This window comes from Emydura macquarii, unplaced genomic scaffold (genome assembly GCF_026122565.2).
Source record: "Emydura macquarii macquarii isolate MOO-44397 ecotype Brisbane River unplaced genomic scaffold, CSIRO-AGI_Emac_v2 contig_629, whole genome shotgun sequence".
In the NCBI taxonomy this organism is placed as follows: Eukaryota; Metazoa; Chordata; order Testudines; family Chelidae; genus Emydura; species Emydura macquarii.
Window position 1 is genome coordinate 8,740,100 of NW_027130766.1, and position 15,722 is coordinate 8,755,821.

Sequence of the window (15,722 nt, forward strand, 5' to 3'; positions counted from 1 at the left end):
TTTGGCTAAGAGAGTGAGAGATGCCAAGGTCAGAAGGGACCATTGTGATCATCTTGTCTGGCCACAGAGCTGCCCCAAACTAGTTCCCAGAGCAGAGCTTTTCAAACACATCCAATCTTGATTTCAAGATGATCCGTGATGGAGAATCCACCACAATCCGCGGTGAATCGTTCCCTCCCTGTTCACATTTTAAGCCTTCTTTCCAATCTGAATTTGTCTAGTTTCAACTTTCAGCCACTGGATAGACCCGCCTCTGCCAGACTGACGAGCCCATTATTAACCATTTGTTCCCCAGAGAGATACCTATAGATGATGATCAACTCACCCCTTATTCTGCTCTTTGTTAAATTCAACAGATTGAACTCTCTGCGTCTATCACGACCAGGCCTCTTTTCTAATCCTTTACTCATTCACTTGGCACTTCTTTGAACCCTCTCCAATTTATCAACATCCTTCTTGAATTGTGGCCCAAGAACTGGACACAGGTTTCCAGCAGCGGTTGCACCAGAGCCAAATACAGAGGTAAAAATAACCTCTCTACGCCCACTCAAAATTCCCCTCTTTATGCATCCCAGGAGCACATTAGCTCTTTTGCCCCCCACCATCACACTGGGAGCTCTTACACTTGAGGCTTTTAGAGGCGGCTTCTTCTCCCCTCCCTGAGGGCAAGTTACCTTCTGAACTCTGCACAGTCACTGGTTGTTGCGCTCACCACCTCCAGAGTCGGGGAAGCTGTGGCAGTTACACCGTCTGTGCCTGGCAACCCGCACGATCTGTCATCTCTAATGTGCGGTGCACCGCAAGGAACTGTTCTGCTCCTGCCCCGGGCCCCTCTGGGAGCAGCGTTGAGCTGGCTAGCACCACAGGTACTGTTCAAGGCAAAACACACGTGGGGCAAGGTAGTTTCCACCCCATGTCTAGAGGCGACGTTTCTGTATGTGACCTTCGGAGAGTGGCGCATGAAGCTGCCGCCGCTGCTGTCACATCCCCTCCAGCGCGGAGCGAGATCAGACTCGGGTAACATCACTTGCTAACTAATTGAATTGTTCTGGACACACAGATGCAAAGACCTCCCAGAATGCCCAGACCTGGGTCCTGCTCTCCGGTTACGTGAAGCTGTTTACAGCAGGAAGTCCCACACGTATTACAGGATCCCAGCTTTTCCTTCCCTCCGTTGACTGAAGCTAGTCACCTGGCCCCTATTACTGAGTATCTGAGCATTTCACAATCTTCTAAACATTTATCCTCCCCAGCTCTCCTGTGAGGCAGGGCCGTGCTCTTCATCCTCATTTCACAGACGGGGACCGAGGTACTGAGCGGTGACTAGTCCGGGGACTTGAACCTGAGTCTCTGCCTTGTGCCCTAACCACTGGACCGTGCTTCCCCGAGACTTCTTCACAACAATAAATACTTGAAACACAACTAGCGCTTTACAGCTTTACTTTGCTTTGCGAACGCTCCTTCCTGCATCCACACAATGCCATGGGGAAGCAGGCTGGCCAGAATGATCCTCATGTTACAGATGGAGAAACTGAGGCACAAAGAAGCAAAGTGACTCCCCTCCTCATGGGCAAAGCTGGGGAGTGAACCCAGGAGTCCTGGCTCCTAGCCCCCTGGAACAAACTGCTCTAAAGCCAAGGGCTGTTGCAATTACAGATACTGAAGGTTTCACAGCTGTTTCGCCTCACCATTTCTTGTATTCAAAAGTAAAAGCTAATGTCAACAGTTTTGAAAAAGCATTCGGAACGTGGCCATGCAGTGCACAGCTTTTCTGTGGCGCCTGTACACTCCAGTCACCTGCTCGCACTGCAGATAGCGAACGATACCCTGTCTCTGCATCTCTTTGCTCCGTCAAGCGGATCTGCAGAGAACAGTATGTTTTTAGCACACAGAGAACTTTGCTAGAAGCACAACATGACTCCTTTCAGTGGGTGACGCTGAATAGTTCCAACACTTTGATGCCACCTGAGAATTTTCATGCTTCTACTTTAAAAAACGTCCCCCAGTAACTGTCTTCCAACTTCTGCAGTCACAGAGGTTGGACTGGAAAAGCCCTGAGATAACCCTCACTAGTCTCCTCCTACAGAAGAGTGCTGGATTGCACCCTCTACCGGCTATTCTCCATGGCACCAGCCACACATAATAAAGCACCTTTGGAAAAGTAAAACGTGACATAATGTGCTTGTCCTGGCCTATGCTCACTCCAGCTCCGCTGAAGGATCTCGGCGTTGAGATCGTACGTACCAATTCCCAAGGCTCAGGCGTGTCTGGATCTGACGCGATTTTCATTTACAGATTCCAGCAGAATTAATTGGAATGCGTCAGGCACCTTCTGTCATCAGCTGCGGAGAGAACTCAGACGAAAGCAGAGAGGCGATTCTGGGTACAGTGCATTCGCCGAGCAAACGTCGCTGCTTTATAGTCAATTCCTATTGACTCAAATTACTCAATTTATCCCCGGGATGTTCCTCTTGATATAAATAGAGAGCTCCTCGTTGAACTTCCTGCCAGCCGCCGAGGTCAGAAAGGAGAATTCAGAGGGACGGTGTCAGTTTGGACTGTGCCTTCTGGTGTTGCAGTTTTGCAAGATGCTGTTAGATGTTGGGGACCTGCAACATAGTGACAGCCAGAAAGCACCTCCCGAACACGAACTGCCGTCTCCTTATTATAATGGTGTTTTGCTCTGAGGAGCCAGAGCGTGCAGCTCAGGGGGATTCGCTTTGCTCCAGAGTAAAACATCTGCTGGGTTCATGAGAGTCTCGTGACCTGCCCCACGTGCAAAGGATTCAGCTCTGCAGTGACAAGCAACTCTCCCTATGGGAGTGACTATTATAGAACGTTTCAGGAGTAGGGCCAGCACGCAGGCTTGGTGCCAGAAGGTGCAAGTTCACGGACCTGAGTGCAGTTATGCCTTCCCTGCACCAGGTCTGAATGCGCCCCTGCGTATCTGGAACCAGACAATCTAAAGCACAAACAGCTTTTTGTTCCTCCCTGAACTTACATGTAAGGCTCAGCTGCCAGATGGAATTGCCGAGCTGTCGTCATGGCAGATTAGTCGGGAAAGGGAGAGAAGGAATCACCCGCCTGCTTCCCCTGGTGCAACGAAGCAGGAAATGGAGGCTGGAGGCCTTTGCTGTCATCCTCTGTAACGCCACCTGCCTACCCAGGGCCTCTGAACTCTCTGCCCCGCTCCCTTTGTCGGCGCGTCATCCCATCGCTTCCTCGGGGTGGCAAAACCCCTCCTTATTCCTGCGGTAACCAGGCCCTGCTCAATGCTGCAATTCCAGCGTGAGGGCTCCTTCAGTCTCTGCTCCCTGGAACGCTGCCGCTGGCACGTCTCGGCTGCTCCAGGAAGCGGGACTGTATCCAGCCACAGGTCCTGTCGCCCCACGAGCTTCCTCGACACCCCCCTCCGCAAAGAGAGAGCGGGACTGTTTCAGGGCGGTCCAAGCGGGATGTAACAAGGATCACCCTTGGCCGGCCCGAGGGCTATCACACTGGACACCCCAAGTCAGCGGACACTGGCGATCCGGCCCAGCGGAGCAGAGACTCACATCCATCAACAGGTTCTGTGCACCCTCGTGCTGGCACAGCTAGTAACTGCAGGAGGTTTATACTTAGCCTGTTCGCAGTGAAATGCACCCCAGCCGCTGCGCCAACACTAGGCTGATGCCACGTAAGGGCTCGATCCTGTGAGGCGCTGGGCACCCACCCTGGCCCAATCCAGGAAACCGCTCCAAGGTAAGCACAGGCTGAAGTGCTTTGCTGGATCGAGGCCAGAATGCTGCGCACCGTGCAGGATGCAGCCCTAAGGACCCCAGAGGCCCTGTACCGAGCCGCTGCACCGGTGCAAACTTGGCCCAGACAGGCCACAGCGTTTCCTCTTCAAAGACGTAACTCACCGGGTCTTTGTATTTCACAGGCCCGGTCTACACGTACCTGGAAATTCGGCAGCAGTCGATGGGAGTTACGCAAGCTACGCAGAGTAGCTTTCGTAACTCCCGTCAACTTTGTAACTCCTCTTCTACGCGGCATTTTCGCTGCGCTGACGGGAAATGCGTTCCCGTCACTGCAGCACTACGCCACTGGGGGGGCCGTGGGTTTAACGAGTCGACTTCCGGATTGATCAAGTGGGTCTTCACTGACCACTCAATCGATCCGGATAGATCGATCAGTGAAGACATATCCTAACTTCTCCAATTCCATCCAATCAGAGATGTAAAAGACCATCTCCCAGCAAATCAGGGCAGAGTCTCCAGTGCAGGATGCGCAATTAGGATTGCCTCTCTTTCACTGTTAATGATGACAAGCCAGGCCCCCATGCTCTGTCCTCCAAGCACAACCGACTCACTAGATGTCTTAGTTTCCCTATGGGCATCCTTTCACATGCTGCATCCCCATTGAAACCCATAGTCCACTGCTGCAAATACCAGCAAAGATTCTTTCTTTCAGCGGACTGACAAATTATTGATGAAAAAGCCATTTTTCAATGGAAAAAAGGTTTAAAAGGACATTTTTTGCAACCAGCTAAAGGAAGAGGCCTCTGAAATTCCCTGATGGTTAAGGGAGGAAAAGGTGGAGAATGATATTACAAGCCTGAGACGTTATTATCTATGTATCACATACCAGAGTCCTGGGCTTGTCTTCAGACTGACCTTGAAGTTAGTAAACTAACAAGAGAAATTATGCAATGAGCAAAGCAGACTGGACCATGGAACCTGGATATATGGCAGCTGACAGACTCCTGGGGCATTCAGATGCTCTCTCTTTTCTTTGCTTAAACTCATAAAACTACCACCAAAGCTACTTTATTGCTATTGATTCTGGGAGCCAAACCCGATGGGTCGTGGTTGAAACGAAGCATTCTTTAAAACGTCTCTCTGTAATGGTGATGAATGGAGCCTCGTGGGATGGATCTTGGATGTGCCTGTTTCAAAATAGGATTTGTCTCTCCTGGGTCAGTTTCAGAGCCCTCCTCCCTTTGCAGCAATAGACCCAGGGAGCACGCTCAGACAGATGTTTGCAAACGCACTTCCCTTCAAGTTAAGAGCGACACGTGCACTAATTCGTTTACTGCTCTGAGATCCCTGTAGCAAACCAGGAAATTCGCTGGGGTGGTGTTGAGGTTGGTGAACCTGTGACTGGCAGCTAATAGACCAATGAGGGTTTCTCTCTCAATTGTGACAGACTGTGGGAAGGAATTTACGGGGTGATGGAATTAATAAGAATAAGGCAGCATGAGTCGGGGGCAGGGCACTGGGCTGGGACACAGGAGATCTGGGTTCTGTCCCCTGCTCTGCCACTGATCTGCTCTATGACCTTGAGCAAGTCACGCTGCCTGTCGCCCTTTCCACCCCTCAAATATCACCTGGCACTGAACTGTGCCGCCCACGGTTAAAGGCAAAAGGGCACTTTCAGTCTGGGCACCCAGGTGTCTGATTCAGCCAACAGTGAATTCATGTGGGATCAGGTTTTCAAATGGGTCCAGCTCCCCTTGCTCTCGGTGGGAGACTGCCGGGGGTGCAGGGATTCCCGCTTGCTCTGAGCGGAAGCTGCTGAACTCCTGTAAATCTGCCCCAAACAGTGGGAGTTCAATGCTTCTGAAAACTGCGGCCAAGAGGACCAACCCTGCCAGGAAGGGAGCCTCCCAGCACATTGGTATGTGCACGTTCCCAGCATCTCCCAGGATCCATGCCCTCAGTCAGTCCGCGCTGTGCTCAGAGCGACTGGCATCACAGGCCCGACCACGTTCCTGCCTGCAGTGCCCTGGCTAACATGCTGCTTTTCATCACACCTCCAGTTTCGGAATGGTCCTTCTCTCATCCCTGGACATGAAAAGCACTTGGCAGGGTTATGCTGCGAGCAACGAGCGTCCCGTTCTGGATGCCTGGCTTGTCTGTCCTTGCTGGCCGACCACCCCATGCCCTGGCACTGCAGCGCTGCAGACACGGGAGCACGGATCTCACCAGTCCCAGCCTGAACGCTCTTCGAACCCTGTAATCACTCACCGTGTTGAAGTTGGGGAACAGGTTGAGTGGAGATGTCCCATTGAGTCTGAAGGTCAGAAAGTGCTTGATGTCGAGCGGCGGGTGCAGGGGTCGCCCAGGGATAGGCAGCGATGTCAAGAGGGGGCTGTTGTGCCCGGATGGACCTAAACAGGAGGAGGAGAAGAGAGGGAAGGAGATTGTTCTTAATGACATCATCTGGCAAAGGGCAAATGTCAACTCTGGAAAAAACGTTGATTTTTCCTGCCGGAGACGTCGAAACAAAACATGTCAAATTAAAATGTTGTTTTCGCTTTTTGGTTTTAAATAAATGAAATGATGAGATGTTTACAGGAGAAGGACTTTTTTTTTTTTTTTTGCCTTGAATTGGTTCAAAATGAGAGAAACACAGAGAAACCGAAACCAGGATTTCAAACCAGGAGCGTTTTGTTTTACATTTCTCATGTTCAAATGCCCGTTTCCCAACTAGCGCTGACAACCCGCACATGACCACAGCGCCCCCAGATAAATGTTGGGGCCTCTCCCTCCAGAGGGATGCTGGGTAGGCTCAGGGGAGTGTTCCCGCACATCCTGATGCAGGATTGGGTCCTCTAATTGTCGGCGCTTTGGGCAGGGACTTGGACTTCCTTGGAGTCTTATACCGCCCTGAGCACAAGGACACTTAAAACTATAGCGACCCCATGGTAATACCAGCCCGGTAAAGGCAGAGACAGTAGCGAGACTAGCTCGTTACAGGGGAGGAGGGAGGCACAAGTCCCCTGGCTAAGAGGTTACGCAAAGGAGTTTGACGTCCAGTGGTTTCTGGTGCCTAACTCCATCAGGCTCATCTGAGCCGTAGGCACTGGGGCGCAGCCTTAGTTCTCCTCTGCCACGATCCAGGATAACACCAGCTGATGGTGTGCTCCTGCCGTCTCTTCCCGCCAGCCCTCACTATGCTCCCTGATGGATTATTAGCTTCTATAATAGAACCACCCACGTCCTGAGCACCACGAACCAGCTTCCCAGGCTGCCACATGCCTTCCCCCGCAAATTAACGGTGAGCCCCACTGTGTAATCTAAAAATAATAATACAGGAACTGGGGAAAGCCAGAGAGGGGCTAACAAGCCAGAGGCTCTGCTGGACCCTGAGCAGAAACTGGATTTGGATAATCAGATCTGAACTGAAAGATGAGTGTCGCATGGCATCAAAATCAAAGCCACTGCCCCTCACCTGTCTACCCTGCTTTTCCTCCCTTTCCTTTGCCTGCTACTTTCATTCCTGGCTTGTGGCTCAAGGTACAGCACACTGAACCGCGCCACACCCCCCGGGGAAAGGCTTTCTGTGCTACGGAAACAGCTGGAGCTGGGCTGGTGATTCTGCTCACTCCAGATGTAACTCCTTGTGCTGCAGTTCAGCCCAGAGCGCGCCTGGCTGTGAGAGCGAAAGGGGACGGGGCGTAAGACTTTAGTGAGTTGGTGTTTCAAACCTCTGAGTAGAGGAGCTAACGGAACCAAGCCTGGGAGTTATCGACACCAGATGGAACAGATCCACCACAGCTTCCACATGAGGAGAGATTAATAAGACTGGGACTTTTTAGCCTGGAAAAGAGACGACTAAAGGGGGGATACGATAGAGGTAAATAAAACCACGACTGGTGTGGAGAAAGTGAATAATAGGTGTTATTTACGCCTCATAACACAAGGACTAGGGTTCATCAAATGAAATTAATAGGCAGCAGGTTTAAAACAAACAAAAGGAAGTATTTCTTCACACAACGCACAATCAACCTGTGGAACTCCTTGCCAGAGGATGCTGGGAAGGCCAAGACTATAACGAGGTTCAAAAAAGAACTAGATAAGCTCATGGGGGATAGGTCCATCAATGGCTATTAGCCAGGAGGGGCAGGGAGGCAAAACCATGCTCTGAAGTATCTCTAGCCTCTAGCTTGATGATCACCTGTTCTGTTCATTCCCTCTGAAGCACCTGGCCTTGGCCACTGTTGGCAGACAAGGCACTGGGCTGGCTGGACCCTTGGTCTGACCCTGTCTGGCTGTTCTGATGTTCCCCCACGCACTGCAAGGCCCTTCAAACACCGGAGCTGCTCCGGCAGCAGAGAGGGGCCGCAGCATCAGCCAGCATCAGGCTCCCTGATCCCAGGAGGTGAGGCAGACAGTGCAAGCTAGGAACTTTCCTCTCCGAACCCCCTCCCCGGGGCCCATGCACACTCAGAGCTGCGGAGTCTCTTGGGCGAAGCGTCACCTGCAGCGCGTGGGACCAGGGCAAAGCCCCCACCCCACTTACGCTCCATGGGGAGCTCCTAGCAGAGCCACTGCCCTTTGCACTGTGGAAAGGGCCCCTGCTCTGGTCCCACCTGGTCCAGTGGCAACACAGCCATAGTCTGATCATCTGCCCAGGCAATGGGGAGTGCTGGCTCTTTGGGCGGAGCTTATTCTGTGGGCGGAGCCTGGAAGACACCTTCCTCCCCCTTCACGCCCCATTCGACCCCAGGGTGGGAATTAGAAAGAGACGTCCCCTTTGGACAGATCACTCCAACTGCCCAGAGAAGTTTCTTGCATCTTCCTCTCCCCAGCTGGTGCTGGCCACGGCCAGAGACAAGGGACTGAACTGACTGGACCATGGATCTCTGCTGCTCCTATGTTCCCATCTTGCTTATTAAGTAATAAATGCCGCTGATCTCTGCTTGACCCTCTCTGTAGGAAAGTGCAGTGTCTACCTTTCCCCTTTAGGTTTAATTTATTTTAGGCTTCCTACCTCCAATGCGGCCTGGGCTATAACGTTAAAAACTCTGAAGCTGATAAAGGAGAGCTGGCTTGTTAGCAGGGAATGCTGCATTTATTGGTGCCATGAACCCCACTGCTCGCTGCAGAAATGAAAACATTACGAGCGCAGCCCTGCCCTGTGCACTTACTGAGATACAGTAAATCAAGCCACGGATAACTACAGGGGAATCAGAGGAACTGGCCGCTGGCTTTAAATCACACAAAGACACTCAGAGTTCAGAGGCCTATTCTGATATAACAAGACACATTTCTGTTTCGAAGAGATCCCAGTGGTTTTAAATAAATTGCTAAAATCACAAACATGCCATTAACAAAGCCACACAATTAACTGGGGACGGCGGCTTTCTCTGCATAAGAGCAGAAGTATTACTGACGGCGTGGAAGCTCATCGGAAAGTTAATGGTTTAGGTCTGGGTGAGATCTTATCTTTGCAGCCCTGTTGGCAAAAGGTCAGGTGCTTCCAGAGAAAGGAGGTGGGTTTTTATTGTTTTTAAAACAACGATGATCGTTGCCTTTTCCATTTCTTGAGCCTGTATTTTTTAGATCTTCTTTCTGCTGGAAGATGAGGTTCCCATGCGGACTTGCAGGAAGGGAAATCCATGCTACCTGTCTGAGCTCCGACAGGGTCACTTTGATTCCAGCTACTCATCTTGATAATGCCAGATAACACGGAAGGCCCCTCTCAGGCAGGAAACTGATTTATGGTGCGATGGGTGCTCCAAGCTCCTGTTTCACCCAGCTGGAAAGGTGGGCAGTGCGGATGGGAGAAGGGGGATGGCAAGCGTGCAGCTCCAAGGTTGGAGCTGGTAGGAGAACAAAATGTAGCCCTCGTCTGTGCCATCAGCTCATCAAACAGCAAACAATACCAAGCTTCAGCAAAGCCAGGGCATTTATCGCATGACACAACAAAGCATCCAGCGAGCACCCCCTGCCCCAGGGCAAGCTGCAGGGTCGGTCCAGGTGTGATTCCCTCCCCCACCGGCGCACAGAAAAATGAACAGCTGAGAAGGGATCGGCCACAGGGAACCCGCGTTCAAAGACGCTAATTGCAGCAGGAGAGCGGCTGGCTGGCACAGCACTGCATGAACAAGGGGGGCGGCATCCTGCTGCCCCATGAAGTGGGGCTAAGCCCCTTTCAGAGGAACGTCCCCTGGGACTCGGGCACAGGTGATGCAAGGGTCTGATGCTCTGAGGTCCTGGAGAATTCCTGGGAGCGTCTGGCGTTAGAATCCTGGTTATAATCATCTATTTTGAGGTGGCAACGGGCAGGAAGCTTACATGCACCCAGTGAATGGAGAAGAGGCAATCATCATCATTAAAGAAAGAAAGGCCTCAACTGAGATCGTTCCCCATCGTGCTAGCACGAGACAATCCCCCACCCCCAAGAGCTCCCACTCTAAGACCCCAGCTGGCAATGCAGACATGCAGACGCTGCATCCTGACTGACTTCAAGAGCTGAGACACAAAGCATGGGGGACAGGAAGGACAGCAGCCTGACACTGCGTCTGGAGACCTGATGCACAGAAGGACGCAGGGGCTTGCCCGCGGCATGCAGACATTCTGTAGCGGAGCTGGGAATGAGCAGCCTGGCACCTCCCCCTCCCAGGTCTATCCATGCCCTGGATCAACGCGGAGACACTGCCGAAATCAAGGCCTTTGGAAACAAGGAAAGCACACGGAACCAGAGACAACAGGCCTGAAGGCTCCCGCGACGTAAAGCCTAAATAAGAGTAACAACCAGGGCCATCGCAGCCCCTCAGTGCCACGTACGAACAGGCTTTCCGTGCCGCTCTTCCAGAGGCTCACAATGCTTCTCATTCTGTGCACTCAGGGTTTTGTCAAGGTTGTGACTGTGTGTCCATTAGTGGCTGTGTCACAACAATGTACAATTCCCCTACGCTGGCAGAGCTATTGCTGTGATCTGGAGGGGCGCGGAGAAGATCTGGGCCTGCAATAGAAACACAAGCCTTTTCCAAAATTTCCCTCCCGTGAAAGAAACGTGACTGAACAGACCTTTCAGTGACGGTAACACTAACCCCCACCACCTCGCTCTGTTCATCCACCCACCTCCCAGGGCTTTGAAAAGGAGGGCAGTAACTTTATCTGCATTTTACAGCTGGGTAAAACAGAGGCACAAAGATGTGAACGATTCACCCAAGGTGACACTGCAGGCCAGCACCTGAGCTGGGAACAGACCCCACGTCTCTACCCAATAGTCCCACAGCCTCTTTGTTATTACAATAAAGGCAGCAATCGAGGGGGTGTTTTTCAAAGGCGCAAGTGGCAATGGGGCATCTAAATCTCATTGGTGAAATCCTGGCTCCAATGAAATCAATGGCAAAACTCCCACAGACTTCAGTGGGGCCAGGATTTCACTGGCGCCTTTGACAATCCCCCTCCAGAGTCACTTCAGACCTGAATTCTCCACTTCAGCATTCCAGGCACAGTCAGAAAAGCACTTCACAGCGGGTGCCCAATTGCTTTGCGGAATCAGGGCCTTCCTCTGACAACGGACGTACGTTCTATGTATTTCAGATTCTTCACTGCGATCAACCTGGCGGATCAGGGAGCCAAGGGGAAAATTCAAAGTTTGAAGGATTGTTGAATTTCAGAATAAAATGCATGACACACTGGCCCTGCAGGCAAAAATGACCTCTTTCTGGGAGAATGAACATATTCGTTTCTTTATCTTTATAGGCGCTATCCCTGAGCCAGTTCTAACTCCAGGGTAAAAATTACAGTTTGCTTCATCAGGCGTGCATTGATCGAATTAATTCCAAAGTCACCCAGGAGGGAAATCTGGGAAACAGTTTAAAAAAGAAATAAAATAATAATGGGGGGAAAAAAAGAAAAAAAGGCGAAGCCAAGCAAAATTGGGTGAACAACGCATAAACAACTTTCTGGGGCGTGAAACGGTATTTCTGCATCACAGCATCTGAGATGGCAGGCAGAGCATCCAGCGGGATCAGCACCCCCTAGGGAGGCCCCTGAATCCCAGCCTCTTACATGCCGTGATAATACTGGACCGAAAAGCAGCATCAGAATGACTGTATTCGGAACTGGATTGCAAAGGTTTCTGCTCATCTTTGCCCACACACTTTGAAATGGTTTTTCAAAAATGAACGTTAAAGTTCACATTGTGAGGAATGACGCTGGCGAATCGTCTCGGCCTCTGTTGATGGTTAAATGGGCTACTCAGAGACTGCGGCTCAGCCAATGCAATGGCGTTGCCGCGCTGCTGAACCGTGGCGGTTGCTAGCACAGTGTCATTGACATGTGGGGCTGGGAGGTTGTTATTTCCACAAGCAGAGCATTTAACTAAGCTACAGACAGTAGCATGGTTTGGTTGACATTATTTTCAGAAAAGAACTCCCTGGGAAAACAAGTCTGCTAGCAATAACTCTAGACAACACTTCCATTTGTGCTTCGCTGAATTGTTCTTGTTTCCCTTACACAGACTGGTACCTAGATGATTATTATTACAGTAGACCCTCCCAAGATCGAGGCCTCATATTGCTAGGTGCTGTCCCTTCTTTGAAGAGCTTACCCTCTGCCTACACAAGACAGACAAACAGTGGGAGAAAGGCTGAATATCAATATCATTATCCCCATTTCACAGAGATGGGAACTGAGACACAAAGAGGTTAAGTGACTTGTCCAAGTCACATAGCAAGTCTGTGGCGGAGCCAGGAACAGAATCCAGACTTCCTCCCAAGACCCAGCGCAGCATCCTCAACATACGATTTTTTGTCTCTCGAGTCTGTCAGGCTGATCAACAGGACATGTTACACGTGCTGCACAGAGCAGTGTTATCTAGTGGTTAGAGCACAGTGCTGTGAGGCAGGACTCTTGGTTTCTTCTACCTGCTCTGCCACTGACTTACTCTGTGTCCTTGGGTAAGTCATTTCACCTCTCCGAGCCTCAGTTTCCCCAACTGTCAAATGGGGTATTATTATTAAAGGCATTCAGATATTGCACCATGGTGCCAAGTGGGGTACAAATGCATAGGGAGAAAAAGAGACAGGGACGGCAACAAACAGCCCCGATCCATCTGCATATACTGTGCCCCTGCAGTGCCATAAGCCATACGTGGATTAGAGAGCGAAGGGTCCCACAGAACCACTGTCCCCATTTGGGGTAACCCACGGATCGGGACTGGCAAAACAAGCCTGTTTAGAACCCGAGAAGATTTCTCAGGGTGGCAGTCATTCGTTTCTGTTTCCTGTGCTTATGAGTCTATGCAGACCTGGAGCCTCACCGAAACGCAGGCTTGCCTCACAGCTTCCACGCTGTGCTGCACCAGCGACAATAAAACCCATATCAATGCACCCCCCACCCCCGTCTAAAATAGCGAGGCGACGGGATGCTTGGTGGAGTGGAAAAACCGCCAGGGTTGGAATAACGGGCGCAAGCGCAGCTGCCAGCCTGGGAATAATTGCCCATGCTTCAGGAGCTGCCAGACGTTGGCTGGCAGAGCCTCACGACAAGCAAACGAGACGGGGAAGCGTTATCGACCCAGGAAGGGAAACTGAGGCCCACACTGCTGTGTCTTAGGACGGGTGGTTCTTGACCTTTTCTATCCTGAGACACCTCCCTCCCCTTACCTATCCAGCAGGGCCCTCCTGCTCATTAGCATTAGGGAAGGGCAGGGCGGTGGTGACCTTCCTAGCTGAAAACCAACCCCCCAGGTCACACACCAGCCAGTTGTAGGACACAGGCGTCCGAATGTCCCTAAACAATGTCACAAAGGCTAAGCATCCCTTCCCTCTGTGCACAGGGACCACCCACATTTGGGCCTTTCTTTATTGAGCAGGTTGCTCCAGCAAGTGCTTGTTGGACAGGGATGTGCTGAAGGGCTTTGCTGACCGGAGGCCATGATGCTCCAGCAGCTGCTGCAGAGAAGCCAGAGAAGGAGCCCGAATCTGATCTCAGTGCAATACTTAGCTAGCAAAGCACCTCCCCCGGGAGAACCTCCCAGCCAATCAGATCCTACTTGTCATCTGCCTTAGGCTCCCAACTTTGGAAGTGATGCTCCCCCCGCCGAGGTGGGCCTGCACTTGCATAGATTCATAGGTCAGAGGCCGGAAGGGACCGTTCTGATCATCTAGTCCGACTGCCGGCCCAGCACAGGCCAGAGAACCTGCCCCAGTGATTCCGGTCCCCACTGCACAGCTGCTCTTTGCACTACCGCACCTGTGTCAGGAAGGACTCCTGCCTTGACTTACGGACTGCAAGCAATGGAGGATCTGCCAGATGCTCCAATGGGTAATTTACTGCCGCCCGTCTGGGAATCAGCCTGGCAGCAGCTCAAACACGTTCTGAAACTTGCTGGTTATTCAAAGCCACCTTCCCGACCGTCCTCAATCGGAGTGACCGAGTCTCCGAGACGGCCTGGCACGAAACCACCTGCTGAGCCTTTATCACATGAGCACTCCCACTGACTGTAAGGATGTGCTTAAGGGTGCTTTGCTAAATCAGGGCCAGGGTGCAGGAAGCACACACTGCCTCTGTCCACGCCGGCTGGAAAGGAAAGGCTCCAGCTACCCCAGCTCTCTAGCCAGCACTCTACATGCAGACCACATTCGTTCTTGCAATTCGCTCCCCCCCCAACCAAGTCCCTTTTAAAACCGATCCGAGTAGCAGGTGAACTGTAGTTTGTGCTGCGCATGCACTTGTGAATTGCTAAGACCTGCACCCTACAGCATCAGCGTCAATCCTGTGAGTTTATTCCCATCAGAATTTGCTGAGGACACGTTTTTGTGCACACAACACTGCCATGGAACAGCAGTTGGCATGAGCTCTGCACAAGGCGTGTGAGGACAGCAGCAGTTTATTTACACAGAAACAGTCTGGTTCTCTCAGTCTATAGGCACTCCTAGCACGTTTGTTGTCTCTCCGATTCTCTACCCCAGGATTTAAAATCTCTGCCCTCGGAGTAGCATGGATTGAATTTCACTTCAACTATTTTAATCAGACCGTTGGGAATCGCTTTCTGCCCCCTCCCTCCAAAGGCTGGAGGTCAAAGCATGAGACAGCTGCACACAGGTGCCATCGTGCTGAGCGCCTCAAAGGGCGCGGAGGGCTCAGAGCGTCTCAGGATTTGGCCCAGATGATCAACAGTGCAAACAACTGCCTAGGAAGCAACAGCTTGCAAATTGCAGCTTCCTGCAGGGTCCTTGCCACATACAAGGTAAGCAATTTCTACTCAAATCTGGGGTCCGCAGGCTGAGCCTGCACCCAACTCAGTGGAGTCACACTCACTGACACCACGTCTGTTTTGGTCCAATATCCCAAAGTCTCCCCACCACCACCACACAAAATAGGCAGCAGGGTTGGCTCTGGTGGCGGTCCCACAAAAGACTCATATCCTGCCACTAACTCCACTGCAGAGCTCAGTGCAGGACTGGGACCAAGATCTGCTCTGGTTTGTCCATCTCTTTCTCAAGAGAAAGCAGAGATCGTCTCTGCAATGCTCTGCAGCTGCCCTCGACCTTGGATCGGGGATAAGGGCACTGGGCGTACATTGTGAAGCCAGCTAGAACAACCCAACCTCCCCGCATCTGTGGCTGATGCCTGGAGTAAATTCTATTCTGCTCATGCTCCCTGCGGCTCTCCCTTCTCCACTCCTTAAACAGAGAGTAACAGCTACTCCCTCCTCTCACTAGCACATGTTGGAGAGAAAACAACCTGTAGCCAGGTCTGGTCAGTGAGCTGAGCTCATGTTCAGATCTGAACATCTCAGTGCAAATGGCTTACGATCTTGCAGCTCTAGCACCAAAATGTATTCACAATCGCGCTGATATTAGCAGCTAGAACAAAGAACAGAGCTAGGGCCATGGCTAACCAGGGACTCAGTCGCCTCTTTCAACATATGCTGAAGATTGAGATCGTTGAGTTCATTATTCCTGACAAATAATGTTTCTACACAACCTAAGA

General features: G+C 51.5%; 1 protein-coding gene across 1 annotated transcript in view; it reads right to left on the reverse strand.

Moving 5' to 3' along the window:
* The window catches only part of ZNF385C (zinc finger protein 385C), a 98,607-nt gene that overhangs the window by 27,655 nt on the left and 55,230 nt on the right, over positions 1 to 15,722 (reverse strand). Inside the window, exon 2 of the mRNA XM_067541336.1 lies at positions 6,009 to 6,151. Within this exon, the coding sequence (XP_067397437.1) occupies positions 6,009 to 6,151 (143 nt within the window). The remainder of the gene's footprint in view (positions 1 to 6,008; positions 6,152 to 15,722) is intronic.